Below are 19,091 nucleotides of genomic sequence, written 5' to 3'. Positions count from 1 at the left end.
GCCCAGCTCTGTGCATTTCCTGGACAATATCTTTGATTATTTGTGATGGAGCCTGAAGCAGATTCAGCTGCGTTCATGTGCTGTTTCAGATGGAAGAGGCTAGAGAGCGTTTCAAAAACGAGCATTATAAATTAGAAAACTAAACTAATTTTCTTTCTTGCTAAGAGTTTTCAGCTACTTACTGTATTTCTTTTTACTTTTTTATGTGGTTAATATTAATGTGTACATTTGGCAATTGGTTAAAATGCATCTCATAAAATCTTAAAAGAGGGGGAAATCATTCTTTTTCTCCACTATGACATTATTGTTTCCATTGTAGGAGTCAAATTAGTTAAGCTCAGTCCTAGTTCAAAGAAATGGGGGGAGGATTAGGGAACAAGAGTTATAATGGTGTTACTGTGTAGATTGCAAAAGAATCTGAAGTTTGTTCAGCAAATATAATGGTGCATTGAGGTGTTGTATTAATGTGGGGGGCCAGAAAATGAGTTCAGTATTTAGTGACTCTGTTAAGTGGCTGCTTAGGGTTTAATCTAAAAATTGGGAGAAAGTTGATAAGTGCAGAGGAAGCATGGGACTTGATTTGATCCAGACCTTTCTAGAGCTATGGTGGTGGGCTGTGGAGGGAGAAGGGAAAGAAAGAAATGCAGTGGTATGAAGATGCCATGGTGATGACCGCAAAGCTATCTGTCTAGTCAGAAACTCCACAGTTTTGTAAAATGTAAAGACTCCAGTATTCACCTTCATATTGGGTAGGTCAAATGTAGAATCATAAAAAGAAGAGCAAGCAAGGGTCCTCTTTCCACCTCCCTTTCATAAGCTTTGTAGTATGAATAAGCTAATAGAAACTAATGAAAACTGGTATTTATGGGTTAGAGAATCTAAAGAAAATTCAACAATGGAAGAAAGGACTGGATTAAAACATTTGAACAGAGAAATGATAGAAACAGAATATGTATAATAAAAAGTGAGACAAGAATGTAGAAATAATAATAGGATAATAGTTTCTCTGTGGATGAGCCACCCATGCTCAGGAGTAGTGTGTTTTACTTAGTGACAGTGTAGACAAGGGACATTTCAGGTGTTTTCTTTTCACAAATCCTTATTTGAGCCAGGCAGTGGTGGGTGCATGCATGCCTTTAATCCCAGCACTCGGGAGGCAGAACCAGGCAGATCTTTGTGAGTTTGAGGCCAGTCTGGTCTCCAAAGCAAGTTCCAGGAAAGGTGCAAAGCTACACAGAAACCCTGTCTCGAGAAAAAAACAAAACAAAACAAAAACACAAAAACCAAACCAAACCAAACAAAAACAAAAAACAAACAAACAACCAACCAACCAACCAAAAAAACCCCTTTATTTGAGAAGCAGATTCAAGCCATGGAATCCTTTCTCTGAAAAGTACACATATCCATATGTGTTCATCATTTCATTTTGCCTATGATTTTAGAAGCTTTTAAAAACTGTTGGATCTCAGGCGTTTGGTTCATCTGAATATGGTAAAGATAATGAAATTATATTAAGAGTATTGGAAAATTAGACAAATCCATACTGTTAGGGAAGTCATAGCCTGCAACCAATGGATCTCCCACAGGTATTGGTTTCATAAATTGAGTAGCTATAGAATTAATAATTATTTGGGAAATAATGGAATTATTTGGGTTTGACCTTAAGACCAGACAGAGGTTGGTACACAAAATAACCTGTGACTGTTGTAATAGTGCTCACAATTCACTTACATTCAACCTTCTGAACAGGAACAAAAGCTGAAATCGGTCACATCAAATTCTCTCTCCATTTTAGTGAATGAGACCATGATCAAATAATGTGTGCTTCACATTAAAATTGAAAGTAACATTTAACAAAGCCCATAACTTGTAGGAAATATGGAACTACTTTGAATACATTCATGGAAGGACAGGAAAATATGTCACATATCAAAGAATAGGAGCTCACAGGAAAACTTTTGCGTCTATTTCATAAAGTAAAAGAAGCCAAGGTAATGGGAAAATTGGGCAAAAGACTGTTCAAGTGAGAAAAGGAAGGCCCCCAAGTGTGACAGGTCAGGTGTAAATAAGAAGCTACTCTGGGTATAAAGGAATTCAAGAAACAGCACAAAAGGCCTGAAATCCAGAAATAAAAGCTGTATTATTCATGAAAGGCAGAAGGTCAACGGGAAAATCAATGGACCTGCCTGATCACGGTGCTCACGGGAAGAAAGAGGATCTGGATGTGGAAACAAACCATTGCACTGCTGTTCATTTTTGGTGAATTCTACTCTTGCTTGTGATCTCCTGAAGCCTCCTGAGGAGGACCTGCAATCTGTGGACTGTTGAATCTATTTTATACTGATGGATCCCAAAAGTTGTAGGATCACAGGGTACTTAGTATAATGAATGCAGAAAAGTATTCTGTTTTCTATAATATCCTTGAGCTGTTTGAAAGGGTAAATAAATAAGAACCAGGAATAAAACCCAAATATCATTTGTTCAGACTTTTAAAGAGCTAGTTAGAAAGTTTTACAAGAAAGCTATTCCAAATAGTGTCATCATGGTTTAAGAAGAATATTTTGCCACACACAGGTATTATAGAGGGGCAAGGAAGAATACGTTAGCCTACTGCTGCAGATGTGCAGAGTCTGCAAACATGGATTTGCTGGTCTTCTCAGCAAAATTTTATACACGTTATACATCCCCCTAAAAGCAAGTATATGATGAAATTTCCAAGGTCATAGGACTAAGCTCTTCTGCCTACATTAATTCTAATTCAACAGGAATAAGCTTTTTAAAAGTTTGTATGAGGAAACAAGAAAGTGACAGAGAAATACTCTCCATTTAGGAAAAAAATCAGACTAAACTTGTAAAAGTGTGGACTCAGAATTAGTTAGAAACCTAGTTTTATTCAGGAATGAGCAAAGCATTAGATTCATTGTACATGTCTCCTAAGTAAATCAAAAAAGTATTGGAAGGTCTTAGAGACAAGATGCATTATAAGCAAGTCAATGTGTTGAGTATCTTTTTGTTTTTGGTGGTAATGTGTCAAATGTGAAAATGTAGCATGAGAAGAATCTGGTTTCAAATCCTGACTCAGTCTTTAAGGATAGTTGTGAAGACCATATCAAGCACACATGGAAGTATCTGTTTCCTTGGCCCATGGCAAGCATTGAGGGTTTTAGAAAGGATCTGATAACAGTAGACTCTGGCTGGAAGAAAGCGCTCAAACTCTCTCTGACTATGGGAAACCCTGTCAGTTTTGGCAACAGATACTCAAATTCTCTTCCACTCAGCATACTTGTGTGTGTGTGTGTGTGTGTGTGTGTGTGTGTGTGTGTGTGTGTGTGTTTTGAGACAGGGTTTCCATATGTAGTTTTGGTGCCTGTCCTGGATCTTGCTCTGTAGACCAGGCTGGCCTTGAACTCACAGAAATCCACCTGGCTCTACCTCCTGAGTGCTGGGATTAAAAGCATGCACCACCACCGGCCAGCAATGAACTGATACTTTATTTTTTTCATATATACAATGAATTGTGGTCACATCTACCTTGCTTTCCCCTTTCAGTCCTTCCTGGACAAGCCCAATAGATATCCCTCCCAATTTCACGTCTTTTTACTATTTTATAAACCAATTAGAACAGCTTATATGAACATAGGCATAAGACTAACCAGTGAAGCATGGGAAATCTACCAGTGGCCACAACCCAAAGAGAAATGTCCCCACCCCACCCCCCAGTAGTGATCCACTGTCTATAGTTCCTCAGCTAGGGATGGGGCCTCATGAACCCCTCCATGTCTATACTGGAATTTTGAATGGATTGATATTGTGCAGGTAACTACAACTTCTGAGAGCTCAACGAGTGGAATGAGCATGTCATGTCCATGGACAGTGTTTTAGAGAATGCCTTCCCATTCTCTGTCACTTACATTCTTTCTGCCTGTTTCCCTCTTCCTTGATCCTTGAGTGGGGCATGTATGGGATTGATACAGATTCCTAATTATGGGTGATCACTCACAGTCACTTATTCTCAGCACTTTCACCTGTTATAAATCTGTTAACCTAAGGCTCCCCTTTACAAAGACTGCAGGCAGACACTGCAGTCTCCACACCCTGCCCACACACCCATTTGCCCAAGACCACAGCCATTTCCTGAGACTGAGAGACCAACCCCCAGCTCCTGTCTGTCCCGGAACTCCCATCTGGACCAGAGGTGAGTGCCTGGGGTGATAGTCAGAGAGGCAACTGCCTCTGGGTCCCACCGCTGGACACAGGCCATCCTGGGAGGACCTACCCAACTTGGCCCCAGTTTCCAGCCAATTGGCAGGCCCTGCAGGAAGGCTCCCCTTTTCCAAGACTGCAGGCAGACACTGCAGTCTCCATACCCTGCCCCCAAACCCATCTGCTGGAGACCCCAGCCACTTCCTGAGACTCAGAGACCAGCCCCAAGCTTCCATCCTGCCCTGGAACTTCCATCTGGACCAGAGACCAGATGAACTCCCATCTGGACAAGAGGAGCTCCCATGTGGACAAAATGAGGAGACATCAGGGACTCCCCGAGACTCAGAGTCCAGGCCCCCAGCTCCTAACCAGCCAGCACTGTCATCTGGACCAGCGCTCCCATCTGGTCCAGAACTTCCATCTGGACCAGAGAGAGGCTCCCTAAATCTGTCAACTCTCTTTGGACCAAGTACACTGATGAGACCAAGAACGAACCCAAGAGGAGATGGGCAGATATCAAGGCAGAAGTACATACAACAAAATAAAGAGCAATACAGCATCACCTGAACCTAGCCCTTCTCCAACAGCTAGACCTGAATATCACGGAATTGAAGAAGAAGAAAACAACCTTATAAGTAACATCATGAAGAGGCTAGAGCCTTATATAGAAGAAATCAAAAATAAAGTAGAGGAACAGACAAACAAAAAATGGGAAGAACGCTATAAAAAACTAGAGGAAAGGACAATTAAAGCAGAAGAAAACAATAAATCCTTGAATGAATATCATGAAAAAGCAAGGGAGACAATCCAAGACCTGAAGAGGGAAATAGTAAAAATGAAGAAGATACTAGAAGAAGGAATGCTGGAAATAGAAAATCTGAGTAAACAAACAGAAATTTCAGAGGCAAGTATAACCAACAGAATGCAAGAGATGGAAGAGAGGATCTCTGGTGTTGAAGATACCGTAGAAGAAATAGATTCATCAGTCAAAGAAAACACTAAAACCAATAAAATCATGACTCAAAATGTCCAAGAAATTTGGGACACCATGAAAAGACCAAACCTATGAATAATAGGGATAGAGGAAGGAGAAGAATACCAACTCAAAGGCACAGAAAATATATTTAACAAGATCATAGAAGAAAACTTTCCCAACTTAAAGAAGGAAATGCCTATGAAGATACAAGAAGCCTATAGAACACCAAAAAGACTAGACCCCACCCCCCAAAAAAAAAGTCCCCTCGCCACATAATAATTAAACAACTAAATGTACAGAATAAAGAAAGAATATTAAGGGCAGCAAAGGAAAAAGGCCAAGTGACTTATAAACGCAAACCCATTAGAATAACACCCAATTTCTCAAAGGAGACTTTGAAAGCCAGAAGGACCTGGACAGATATAATGCAGACACTAAGAGACCATGGATGCCAGCCTAGACTAATACACCCAGCAAAACTTTCAATCATAATAGATGGAGTGAACAAGATCTTCCAAGACAAAACCAGATTTAAACAATACTTATCCACAAACCCAGCCCTACAGAAAGCACTAGAAGGAAAATTCCAACCTAAGGAAGGCAGATAAACCCATGAAAACACAGGCAATAGATAACACCACAGCAGTAAACCCCAAAGAAGAGAAGTACACACACACTACCACCAAAAAATAAAAATAACAACAGGAATGAACAATCACTGGTCATTAATATCCCTTAATATCAATGGACTTAACTCACCTATAAAAAGACACAGACTAACAGAATGGATACGAAAACTGGACCCATCTTTCTGCTGCATACAAGAAACACACCTCAAATTCAAAGACAGATGCCTCCTAAGAATAAAAAGCTGGGAAAAGACTTTCCAATCAAATGGTCTTAAGAAGCAAGCTGGTGTAGCCATCCTAATATCCAGCAAAATAGACTTCAAACTAAAATCAATCAAAAGAGATGATGAAGGACATTACATATTCATCACAGGAAAGATCCACCAAGTTGATGTCTCAATTCTGAACATTTATGCCCCAAACAAAAGGGCACCCACATATGTAAAAGAAACATTACTAAAGCTTAAATCACATATAAAACCCCACACATTAATAGTGGGAGACTTCAACACCCCACTTCACCACTGGACAGATCGGCCAAATTGAAACTTAACAGAGTCATGATGGACATAACTGATATTATGGCTCAAATGGACTTAATCGATATCTACAGAACATTCCACCCAAACAAAAAAGAATATACCTTCTTCTCAGCACCCCATGGAACCTTCTCTAAAATCGACCACATACTTGGCCACAAAGCAAATCTCAACAGATACAAAACAATTAGAATAACCCCCTGTGTTCTATCAGACCACCATGGTTTAAAGTTAGATTTCAACAACAAGAAAAACTACAGAAATCCTACAATGTCATGGAAACTGAATAATGCTCAACCGAATCACCAATGGGTTAAGGAAGAAATAAAGAAAGAAATTAACGACTTCCTAGAGATCAATGAAAATGAATACACCACATACCCAAACTTATGGGATACTATGAAAGCAGTGCTAAGAGGGAAATTCATAGCACTGAATGCCCACATAAAGAAGCTGGAGAAATCTCACGCTAGTGACTTGACAGCACACCTGAAAGGCCTTGAACAGGAAGAAGCAAAGTCTCCCAGGAGGAACAGACGCCAGGAAATTATCAAATTGAGAGCTGAAATCAATAAAATAGAAATAAAGAGAACAATACAAAGGATTAATGAAACAAAGAGTTGGTTCTTTGAGAAGATCAACAAGATAGACAAGCCCTTATCCAAACTAACCAAAAGACAGAGGGAGAGCATCCAAATTAACAAAATCAGAAATGAAAAGGGGGACATAACAACAGACAATGAGGAAATCCAGAGAATCATCAGGTCATACTTCAAAAACCTCTACTCCACAAAACTGGAAAATCTAAAAGAAATGAATAATTTTCTAGAAAGGTACCACATACTTAAGTTAAATCAAGACCAGATAAATCATTTAAATAGTCCAATAACCCCTAAGGAAATAGAATCAGTCATTAAAAGTCTCCCAACCAAAAAAAGCCCTGGACCTGATGGTTTCACTGCAGAATTCTACCAGATCTTCAAAGAAGAATTAATACCAATACTCTTTAAATTGTTCCACACAATAGAAGAAGAAGGCATATTACCAAACTCCTATGAGGCTACAATTACCCTGATTCCTAAACCAAACAAAGATGCAACAAAGAAAGAGAACTACAGACTGATCTCCCTCATGAACATTGATGCAAAAATACTCAATAAAATTCTGGCAAACAGACTCCAAGAACACATCAAAACAATTATCCATCGTGATCGAGTAGGCTTCATCCCAGGGATGCAAGGGTGGTTGAACATACAAAAGTCTGTCAATGTAATACACCATATAAACAATCTCAAGGAAAAAAAAACCACATGATCATCTCACTGGATGCAGAAAAGGCATTTGACATAATCCAACACCCCTTCATGATAAAGGTCTTGGAGCGATCAGGAATACAGGGAACATATCTACACATAATAAAGGCAATCTACAGCTAGCCAACAGCCAAAATTAAGTTAAATGGAGAGAAACTCAAAGCGTTACCACTAAAATCAGGAACAAGGCAAGGCTGTCCCCTCTCCCCATACTTATTCAATATAGTACTTGAAGTTCTAGCCAGAGCTATAAGACAACATGAAGAGATTAAGGGGATACAAATTGGAAAGGAAGAAGTCAAGCTCTCCCTATTTGCAGATGACATGTTAGTATACATGAGTGACCCCAAAAATTCAACCAAGGAACTGATACAGCTAATAAAAACCTTCAGCAACACAGCAGGATACAAGATCAACTCAAAAATATTAGTAGCCCTTCTATATACAGTAGACAAACAGGCTGAGAAGGAAATCAGAGATACATCACCCTTTACAAAAGACACAAATGTTATAAAATACCTTGGGGTTACTCTAACTAAGCATGTGAAGGACCTATATGACAAGAACTTTAAGTCCCTGAAAAAAGAAATTGAAGAAGATGTCAGAAAATGGAAAGATCTCCCATACTCATGGATAGGCAGGATTAACATAGTAAAAATGGCAATCTTACCAAAAGCAATCTACAGATTCAACACAATCCCCATCAAATTACCAACACAATTCTTCACAGATCTGGAAAGAATAATACTCAACTTCATATGGAAAAACAAAAAACCCAGGATAGCCAAAAGAATCCTGTACAATAAAACAACCTCTGGAGCCATCATGATCCCTGACCTCAAGCTCTACTATAGAGCTACTGTAATAAAACCAGCTTGGTACTGGCAGAAAAACTGACATGTGGACCAATGGAATTGAATTGAAGACCCTGACATTAACCCGCACACCTATGAACATATAACTTTTGACAAAGAAGCCAAAAATGTACAATGGAAAAGAGAAAGCATCTTCAACAAATGGTGCTGGAATAACTGGATGTTAATGTGTAGAAGGCTGCAAATAGATCCATATCTGTCACCATGCACAAAACTTAAGTCCAAGTGGATCAAAGACCTCAACATAAATCCAGTTACACTGAACCTGATAGAAGAGAAAGTAGGAAGTAATCTTGAACGCATTGGCACCAGAGATCATTTTCTAAATATAACACCAGTAGCACAGAGCTATAAATCAATGGGACCTGTTGAAACTGAGAAGGTTTTGTAGAGCAAAGGACAGGGTCAACAAGACAAAGCGACAGCCTACAGAATGGGAAAAGGTCTTCACCAACCCCACATCTGACAGAGGGCTGATATCCAGAATATCTAAAAAACTCAAGAAATTAGACATCAAAATGCCCAACTGCCAATTAAGAAATGGGCTACAGAACTGAATAGAGAATTCTCCAAGGAGGAAGTTCAAATGGCTGAAAGACATTTAAGGAATTGCTCAACATCCCTAATTATTCAGGATATGCAAATCAAAACAACTCTGAGACACCACCTTACACCTGTCAGAGTGGCTAATATCAAAAACACAGAAGACAGCTCATGCTGGAGAGGATTTGGAGCAAGGGGAACTCTCCTCCACTGTTGGTGGGAATGCAAGCTTGTACAGCCACTTTGGAAATCAATATGGCGCTTCCTTAGAAAATTGGAAATCCATCTCCCCCAAGACCCAGCTGTAGCACTCTTGGGCATATACCCAAGGAATGCTCAATAATACCACAACGGCATGTTATCAGCTATGTTCATATCAGCATTGTTTGTAATAGTCAGAACCTGGAAACAACCTAGATGCCCTTCAACTCAAGAATGGATAAAGAAAATATAGTTGAAAATAAGGAGTACTACTCAGCAGAGAAAAACAATGACATCATGAGGTTTGCAGGCAAATGGATGGATCTAGAAAAAAATCATCCTGAGTGAGGTAACCCAGACTCAGAAGGACAAACATGGTATGTACTCACTCATCAGAGGATACTAGATATAAAACAAAAATGACTAGACTGCTACACAACTCCAGGGATGCTACCTAGAAAACTGGATCCTAGAAATGACACAGGGATCACCCAATGACAGAGAAATGGATGAGATCTATACAAACATCCTGGACAAGAGTGAGAGTAATGAAGGGCATGATTTGAGGGAAAGGAAGCTTAGGGGGAGCAGGAGATCCCAGCTGGATCAAGAACAGAAAGGGAAAACAGGAATAACAGACCATGATAAATGAAGACCACATGAGAACAGGAATAGGCAGAGTGCTGGAGAGGTCCCCTGAAATCCACAATCATATATCCTTTATTAAATGTTGGCAATGGTCGAGAGACAGCCTGATCTGTCCTAGTCTGGTGATCAGATGGCCAAATACCCTAACAGTTGAGCTGGAACTCTCATCTAATAACTGATGGAAGTAGATGCAGATATCCTCAGCCAGGCCCCAGGTGGAACTCCAGGAGTCCAATTGTTGAGAAAGAGGAGGGACTTTAAGAGCATGAATTGCTTAGCCTAAGACTGGAAAAATCACAGGGACAAATAGCCAAACAAATAGAAGTGTATGAATTATGAACCAAGGCCGTAGACCCCACAGCTGAATCAGGCCCTCTGGATAAGTGAGACAATTGAAGAGCTTCAACTGTTTGGGAAGCATCCAGGCTGTGGGACCAGGACCTGTCCTTAGTGCATGAGCTGGCTGTTTGGAACCTTGGGCTTACACAGGGACACTTTGCTCAGCCTGGAATGAGGGTACTGGACCTGCCTTTACTGAATCCACCAGGTTTAAATGAATCCCCATGGGAGTCTTGTCCCTGGAGGAGATGGGAATGGAGGGGAGGGTATGCGAGGAAGTTTGGGGTGGGTGTGGGAGGGGGGAGGACAGGGGAACCCATGTCTGATGTGTAAAATTAAAATACCATAATAATTAATAATAATAATAATAATAATAATAATAATAATAATAATGAAGTATATGGAAGCAGGAAGCTCTTGCTATTTGCCTGCTTGACCTCACCTTGCAACAAGTCCATCCCTTCACAGGCATTAGAGAATATTTAGAAGTCTATTATATACTGAAGACCAGTGGACACATCTAACCTCCTATACTGAGTAAGTACTGGAATATTGAACTTTTCCTTCACAGCTAGCCAATGGGGTATTAGCAGCACTGCAGCCATAAGTCAGTCTAATAAATCCCCTTCCTTCATACAGAGAGTTTCCTTGTATATGTTCTGTTACTCTAGAGACCCTAGTACATTTTTTTTGATATGAGTGTGTAAAATTTCCCAAAATATTCAACAGCTGTGTATCACTGTCTAAAGCAGTTCCCTATTGACCTAAGATTCAATCTTGACAAAATATGGAGTGATGTAAGAGTCCCTAGTAGCCTATACTGTCTTCCCTGAAACTAGTATTGAAATCTGTATAGAAAATTTCAGAGATCCAAGTTTCCAGCCCCATCGAACAGGGAATACAGGAAAACCAAAAACTTAAAATCTAATTCATGCCTGTTATTGTGTCTCATAAGGTGAAGAGAAAACATTTGTTAGTTCTTCATTTGGGATTGTGTTTAACCTTCAAACTACCTCCAGGAGAAATGGCAGCAGATGGGACAGCCCAGAGATGGGACCACACTCAAATCAGCCTTTAGAATTTTTCTTACAGGTGGACCATTAGAAAATTCCATTTGATGGTGGATGAAAGGCTAGGAAGCCTTAGAAGCCCAACTTTCCCAACAGGAGCCAATGACAAATGGTGTTTGACAGTATACCCAAATGGACTCGATGAAGTAAGTGCAGATTATCTGTCAGTTAATCTAGTATTGCTCAGCTCTCTAAAGAGTTATGATTGGGCAAAGTTCCAGTTCTTAATCATAAGCGCCAAAGGAGAGAAAAAGCAAACCAGGAGGAGCCTAACAGCCTTTAGGTTTGTGCCATGCCTTAGTTATGGATTCAAAAAGCACATCCTTCGAGATTTCCTCCTGTCCCGTGCACCTCGTCTTCTCATCCTCCTCTGCATGGTGAGCGTGGTCAAAGACTCCTTCAGCATCTCTGAACAGAACAGGAAGCCAGGGATTCAAGTTCCCAGATGCTCATTGGCAGATGAGCTGGGTGAGCTGTGGGAGAATTCTCAATTCACAGACTGCTGCCTGGTGGTACCTGGCCAAGAATTCCGGGCTCTCAAGGCCATCTTAGCAGCTCGCTCTCCAGTTTTCAGAGCCGTGTTTCAACATGATATGGACAAGGGAAAAAAGAACTACATTTAGATCCCTGACCTAGAGCCACAAGATTTCAAGGTAATGGTGTACTTCATTTACACTGGAAAAGCACCAGGCCTGGACAGCATGGCAGCTGCTATGCTGGTAGCTGCTGACAAGTATGGCCTGGAGCATTTGAAGGTCATGTGTGAGGATGCCCTCTTCAGGGACCTCTCTGTGGAGAATGCTGCCCACACTCTTTTCCTGGCTGACCTCCATAGCTCAGGGCAGCTGAAAATCCAGACAATGAATATCATTACAGCTCATGCTTCTGAGGTCTCTGAGAACACAGGATGGAAGGCAATGGTGGGCTCATATCCCCATTTAGTGGCTGAAGCATACTGTTACCTGGCTTCTACTCATCTCCCTTTCCTGGAGCCCCCTTTCAAGTGCTTGAAGCAATCCTGGGACCTGGTCAGCTGTGACGTACACTTGTATCCCAGAAAGAGAAACCAGTGTTGTTACCAATGACACCTGGGTAGACTATGGCATGTGTGGAGCATTTCCAGTGAAACTAGGGATAGACAGCATGGTGGCTCAGGATATAATCCAGCTGTAAATGAGGTGATTGTCAAGTTAAGGGAGGGGAAGCACTGAGCTGTTATATGCTACCCTCTTACTCTACTGGTTTGATTTTTGCCAATGATTCAGAAACTGGAATTCCTTTTAGTTGCTGGTCCAAAGCACATTACAACAGGGTATATTTGGAGAAGCCTGTCTGCATTGGACTGAACAAAAAACATGGTCAAGGGCCCCGCAAAGGAGAAAACAAACATGAATGTTTGATTTCAAGAGAAGGGGAAAAGAATGAAATTTTTTTTATCAGAACTCAGTGTGTGTGGGACAGGACAGATGACTCTGTTGGCAAAAGCAACTGTTGCTCTTGCAGAGGACCCTTGTTTAGCCCTCCTCTAGACTCCACAGGCACATCCATCTCTGTAGAAAATACCTTACCCAAATAAAATATGAACCGTATAAAAATTTTAAAATCAACTTGTGGATTCCAGTGGTGTTTCTGAGTGAAGAATGCCATTTTAGTCCATCCAACTCTGTTCATCTTTGGAAGTGCATGCAGTCATCCCACATGCATACACACACACACACACACACACACACACACACACACACACACACACCAGTGAGACAATACCTAATAAAATTCTGTTATACTCATAGGTTGTTGGCTAGCCCAATTGCCATCACTTAGGATTTACCCAGCAGCTGATGAGAGCAGATACTGAGATCCACTGCCAAACATTAGGCAGAAATCAGGGAACCTCAAGAAACAGAGGAAGGCAGGATTTTAGGAGGGTTCCAAGACCCCAGGTGAACAGAGCCCACAGATTCATCTAAACAGAACTCATTGGGGCTCTCAGAGGCCTAAGAGGCATTCACAGAACCTGCGTGTGTCTGTACTAAATCCTCTGTATACAGATGGTGGTTGTTTAGGTCAGTAGTTAGAGGGATTCATAAGCATGTGAGTATGAGGAGTTTCACATATTTGTCTGATCTCTGCAACCTTTTTCTCCTTCTGAGTTGGCTTCTCTACTACCCTTGGTAGGTTTTTTGCCTACTATTATTATGTTTTAGTATGTGGTATCCAGTTTATTTACCACAGACAACCTGTGCTTTTCTGAAGTGAAACAGAGGAGTAGTACAGAGTGGAAGGAAGGGGATACTATGTACAGATGGCATTGTAAGAGAGAAAAAGCATAAAAACAAAAAAGGAAATAAAGAAAAATTGGAAAGACATTTTGGGAAGAAGTATTTCGTCAGATCTACAAAGGATTGAGACTATGAAGATTCTTTTGTCCCTTGTAAATGCCCATGAAATGTGCATTCAGCAGAGAAGCAGGTCAGTAATTAAGCAGATATGAGGAAGCTTTCCATGGACTGTCAGATTCTTTTCCAAGTCATTTTTGATATGGGGCCAGGTCCCAGGTTTTATCAAATAGAACAGTACCACTCACTATAACCCTTAGTGAAGTATTGTGTAAAAACTTGCTGTTTCCATGACCTTATTTTTTTTTTTTTTGCTTGGAAATTATGATTCCAGTGTGATTTGTAGCCAGTGATCCTGACTGGAGCTACAACAAACACATCATTGAACTGGAAGCTCAGATTTCTCCCAAGCCACTTTGAGTTTCTGATATCCTTAATCCTATAGGAAAGAAGAAAATAACAGTATCAGGTCAGGTGAATGACCAAGATAAACATCAGGAAATTTCATGGCTTCTCCTCAATGGAGGTAAAAAAGATGATGGCTTGCAGGCAGGAAATTCTTTAGGGCTCCTCATGGTACCACATTTCCAATGCTTAAAGATGGTGGGAGACTGTAACAGATTGATGCAGGCAGAAAACAAAAGGTACAGGCACACCAGGAATGAAGAAATATATCACAACTTCAGGAAAATGGCTAAGATGGGTAGTGATATTCCCACTAAAGGACAGTGCAGCGAGCTCCTCGACCAGCGAGGAAGAACGACCACCACTTGAGGATTCTTCTCAGATCACACTTTATTGGAGTGCCTCTTGATTAAGGGAGAGCGGGAGGTGAGGGGCCCCGAGAACAAAAGAGCAGCTGTTTATGTGGGAAACTAAGGGAACGGGTTACTCTGTGATTGGATTCCGCCAGAATTCAAGCACGGGGAGCCACGGGATAGGCTTGGGGACACAAGGTCATGATATCAACACTCGTGCTGTTGCAGTGTAAATCAGCCACAGAGCTCTGTAATTGCCTTATATGGAGTTATTTATGAACTGGTGATTCAAGGCCAGCGCCATCTCGGAATGGCGGTTGGCGGCTCCTAACATCTCCCCCTTCTTTATTAATAGAATGCCAGCACTGTACTAGATCATCCAATCAGGTCCCCACCTCATGATGTGTGAACCGATCGAGGATGGTAGAACAGCAAAGTCAAAAGCATACCTTCCCATGTGCAATGGGCCGATGCCCCAGGGGTACAAAGGCTATGCTTAGACAAATGTCTCACACACCCTCCCGAGTGCAATGGACTACTTAGTCCTAGGGGTGCAAGGGCTGTGTAAAGAGGGTTAGGCATTCTTAAGGGCTGCTAGCCATATGGCGGGGGAGCCATTCTCCAAGGCAGCTAGAGCTTGCGTGATACAGACCTTGTCCCTCTGAGCACGTGCTCGCTACGGCAGATCAACCACAGGCACAACACGCTCCCTCCCAAACAGCAGGCTAAAAGCAATCCCATTCCCGCCCACTCCTTCAGGAAGCTAATAGAAGACCGCAGCCAAGACAGCATCTCATCCACGGTGGCCAGGTGCACCCGAGTAGAATTAACCAAGATGATCTCTTGTCGTAGTATGCTGGTTAGGTTATCAAATTCAGCTGTCCAAGTTCCTGTTAAATGAGCACTCAATTGTTTAGAATAGTTAGCAGCTCTACTAAAATTCTCATATTGGACCGTCGTCAAGCAGAGGCCACTCATAGGGACTATGCAGGCTGCTGTGACAACTTGTTGCAATATATCTACCTGTTCTTGAAGTAGATCAACTCGCTGATTGATTAGGACTATGCCACGGTGCAGCTGTCCATTAATAGCTGTCTGAGTGCTTAGGGCTTGAGCTGTATTCCCCGTCAGCTTATTTAAAGCTTTTGCTGTAGGGACAGAGGTGGCAAGAGATGCTGCAGCAACACCAGCGGCAGTGGCAGAAAGGGCAATAGCAGTTACAATGGCTGCTGTAATACCAAAATCTCTTTTATGTCTACTTAGCAGCATTGGTAATTCTCCTTCTTGTACCTTAACAGGCATGGGCACATAAGTGGGTATCCTCATCACAACCATGGCATCATGCAATGAAGCATTCCAACATTGGGTTAATAAACATGTTTGATTACTGCAATTTAAAACACTCTGTGTATAATTAAAAACCACCAAAAGAAACGGGGGCCACACACAAACTGGTGTGGATTTGAATTCCATGGGCTTATTGTAATTTACTGTAACATTTTATTCAAATGTCTCCCCAGAATGAAAAAAATAGCCACAATTTTTAAAGGCACCACCTAATACAAATCCCAAAGCATTAAGCTGACTACAGGTTCCTATCTCATTACACAAATCCCAAGAATCAAAGGGATTAGATTTGGTAGCCATTAAAGGGCTATTAAAGGAAAAATTAAAACTAGTAAAGGTTTTACTAAAGGGTGAAGTTTTCAAGGATAAGGAAAATGTCTTATTCACATTAACCCAATTAGGAGTTAAACTACCCTGACAGCCTGTCCACGCTGGGGGCCAATCAGTCGAGCCTACACATCGTGGTAGAACTGAGGGCTGTCTACGGGGAGCAGAGCCGTTACCTTTACTAACTGCTCTTGGGGTTAATCCAGTGAGGATAATAGCTTTTCCGAATTCTCTCCCCTGGGTAATATTAGGGGGTCCAAACCATCCCAGTGTCTGCTTGATAAGAACAACACAAGGATTGGTTGAAGCATGATCATTTTGAACCGTGAAGCAGAGCGTATTTACAAGGCTAGCTGTGGTAAAATTATTAATCACCTTACTCTTATCCACAGGCACAGATGGCCATCCTAATGTTTCATTAGAGCTAAAAAAAAAAAAAGGGAACACCCCTGATTGCGATGTAAGTGGCATTGGATAAGGCCAGGCTTCCATCAGGGCCCACAATATTTGTTCAGACTTCACCGGTCCAAGGCAGTTGGTCAACATTATCCATAACAGGCACCTCAGTAGCCTGATTCGAATCTGACTCCATGTTGTCCTCAGGGGCATCATCAACAGGTCGAGTCAGGAGTACTGGAACCCAGATTGGATCTTCTTGATTCTGTGGGAAAACATATACAGCTCCCCTGGATCTCGATATTACGGGATCCGGTCCATACCATTTGTTATCAAGTACATTTTTCCACCTCACTCTCCTTTCCTGATAAGGAGGTGCCATAATGTGTCTATCAGCTGCTGAGTCACCAGCATCATTCAAAATTAGAAAATTAAGAGTAAAGAGTGCAAGAGATATTCTCTCTCTGGGAGAAGCATACTCTGCTATTCCCCTTTTTTGTTTTTGAAGTAGTTCTTTGATACTTCTGTTGGCTCTTTCAACAACGCCTTGACCTTGAGGATTATAAGGCAGGCCTAATGTGTGTGCCACTTGGAGTTGTGCACAGAAGGTACGGAATCTGCGAGATGTATATGCGGGACCGTTGTCTGTTTTTAGACGCTGAGGCTTTCCCCAAGCTGCCCATGCTTCCAGGCAGTGGGTCCGGACATGAACCACCTTTTCCCCAGCTAAGGGTGTGGCATGAATGACCCCAGAATAGGTATCAACTGATACATGAAGGTATTTCAATTTTCCAAATTCAGGAATATGAGTAACATCCATCTGCCATAATACATTAGGTTTAAGTCCTTTTGGATTCACACCCACATGTGGTGGGTGGAGAAAAGTTACACAGGAAGAACAAGATTTTACAATATCTCTTGCCAAATGTCTGGGAATTGAGAATTTCTGTCTCAATGTATTTGCTGGCAGGTGGTACAGTTTGTGAAACTCCTTAGCAGACTGTACAGGATCTGTCACCACAAGGGCCAAGGATCGAGTAGCACGGTCAACTAGATCATTAGCCTGGGACATAGGTCCCGGGAGCAAGGTATGAGCTCGAAAGTGCCCAATGAAAAATGGATGCTCCCTATTCAGTATACAAGTTTGTATCTGATGCAGGATATTAGACACCATGCTAGTATGTTTAATAGATGCTGCTACCTCAAGGGAAGCGACTGCATTCACTGCATACTGTGAGTCTGAGAACAAATTAATCGGTTTTGAAAATCTTTTGAAGACTTCCAAAACAGTCAGGCACTCGGTGATTTGTTGGGTATCAGATTGGAAATCTAAAACAACAGGTTCTTGTCCTTGAACAACAAAGGCACCTTTACCAGTCTTAGAACCATCAGTAAATATGGTTAATGCAGAAATTATTGGTACTTTGGAAGTAATCTTTGGAAAATAGACCACATTTTTATCAACAAAAGTAAGCAACTCATGTTTTGGCAAATGATTATCAATAACATTAGGAAAGGCACAAATAAGTATTGCCCAATCATCTACTGTACCAGCCAAAACTTCCACTTGATCTTTTGTATAGGGAATAACCAATTTGTCAGGCATTTTGGAAAAGTGTGTCAAGCTATATTTGAAGCCTGTCAATGCTTGAATAGCAACCAAGGTGGGATAATGTTGGATGGTCTTTGCACCCAACGAGTTTCCATGTAACCACCATAAAGGACCTTCTTGCCATAACACACCTGTTGGATAATTTTTTGTCTGTAATATACACAGAATCAAAGGCTGTGCAGGATCAAACCTACACAACTGGGCTTTCATCATGGCTTTTTCAACCTTCTCCAGAGCTGTCTTAGCTGCAGGAGTTATTTCCCTAGGAGAATTTACATCTGGATTGCCTTCTAAAATTGCATATAATGGCAATAATTCTGCTCGAGGAATATGCAGATACCCTCGAACCCAATTAATATCTCCTAGCAACTGTTGAAAATCATTAAGTGTCTTTAAGTGACTAGTTCGAATAGAAACCTTTTGTGGTGAAATTATGAAGGGGTGGATAACCGCCCCCAGAAACTTTATCACTGTTGACTGTTGGATTTTATCTGGAGCAACAAATAATCCCTTCCTTTTCAATGCTTGAATGGTTGCTTGGAATGCTTTCTCAAGAGTCTGTTGTGAGGAAGTGGTTAGCAATATATCATCCATATAGTGAATGATCCTTAGCATAGGAAATTGTTTTCTAATAGGCTGCAAAGCTAAATCAACATGTAACTGACACATAGTGGGACTATTAGCCATTCCTTGTGGAAGAACCCTACATTGATAACGTTCATCAGGTTGCTCATGATTGACAGATGGTCAAGTAAATGCAAATCTCTCTCTATCATTGGGATGTAATGGAATAGAGAAGAAACAATCCTTGATGTCCAACACCATAATGGGCCATGCCCGGGGTAGGGCCGACAGTAGAGGTAATCCTCTCTGTATAGCTCCCATAACTTGTATTTGATTATTTATTGTTCTTAAATCATGTAGCAACCTCTACTTTCCTGATTTTTTCTTAATAACAAATATAGGTGTATTCCATGGG

At 41.2% G+C, this 19,091-nt stretch overlaps 1 protein-coding gene across 1 annotated transcript; it reads left to right on the top strand.

Moving 5' to 3' along the window:
- The first annotated feature begins 10,702 nt into the window (after positions 1-10,702).
- LOC118586236 (speckle-type POZ protein-like) lies at positions 10,703-12,421 on the top strand. The gene is given in 2 exon segments (XM_036191375.1): positions 10,703-10,803; positions 11,222-12,421. A coding segment is annotated over 1 exon segment (1,038 nt). The 5' UTR covers positions 10,703-10,803; positions 11,222-11,383.
- The last annotated feature ends 6,670 nt before the right edge of the window (positions 12,422-19,091 follow it).

The sequence above is a fragment of the Onychomys torridus genome, chromosome 6 (assembly GCF_903995425.1).
Source record: "Onychomys torridus chromosome 6, mOncTor1.1, whole genome shotgun sequence".
Lineage (NCBI taxonomy): Eukaryota > Metazoa > Chordata > Mammalia > Rodentia > Cricetidae > Onychomys > Onychomys torridus.
The sequence above is the reverse complement of the archived record's forward strand: the minus strand, read 5'-3'. Positions and strand labels throughout refer to the sequence as shown.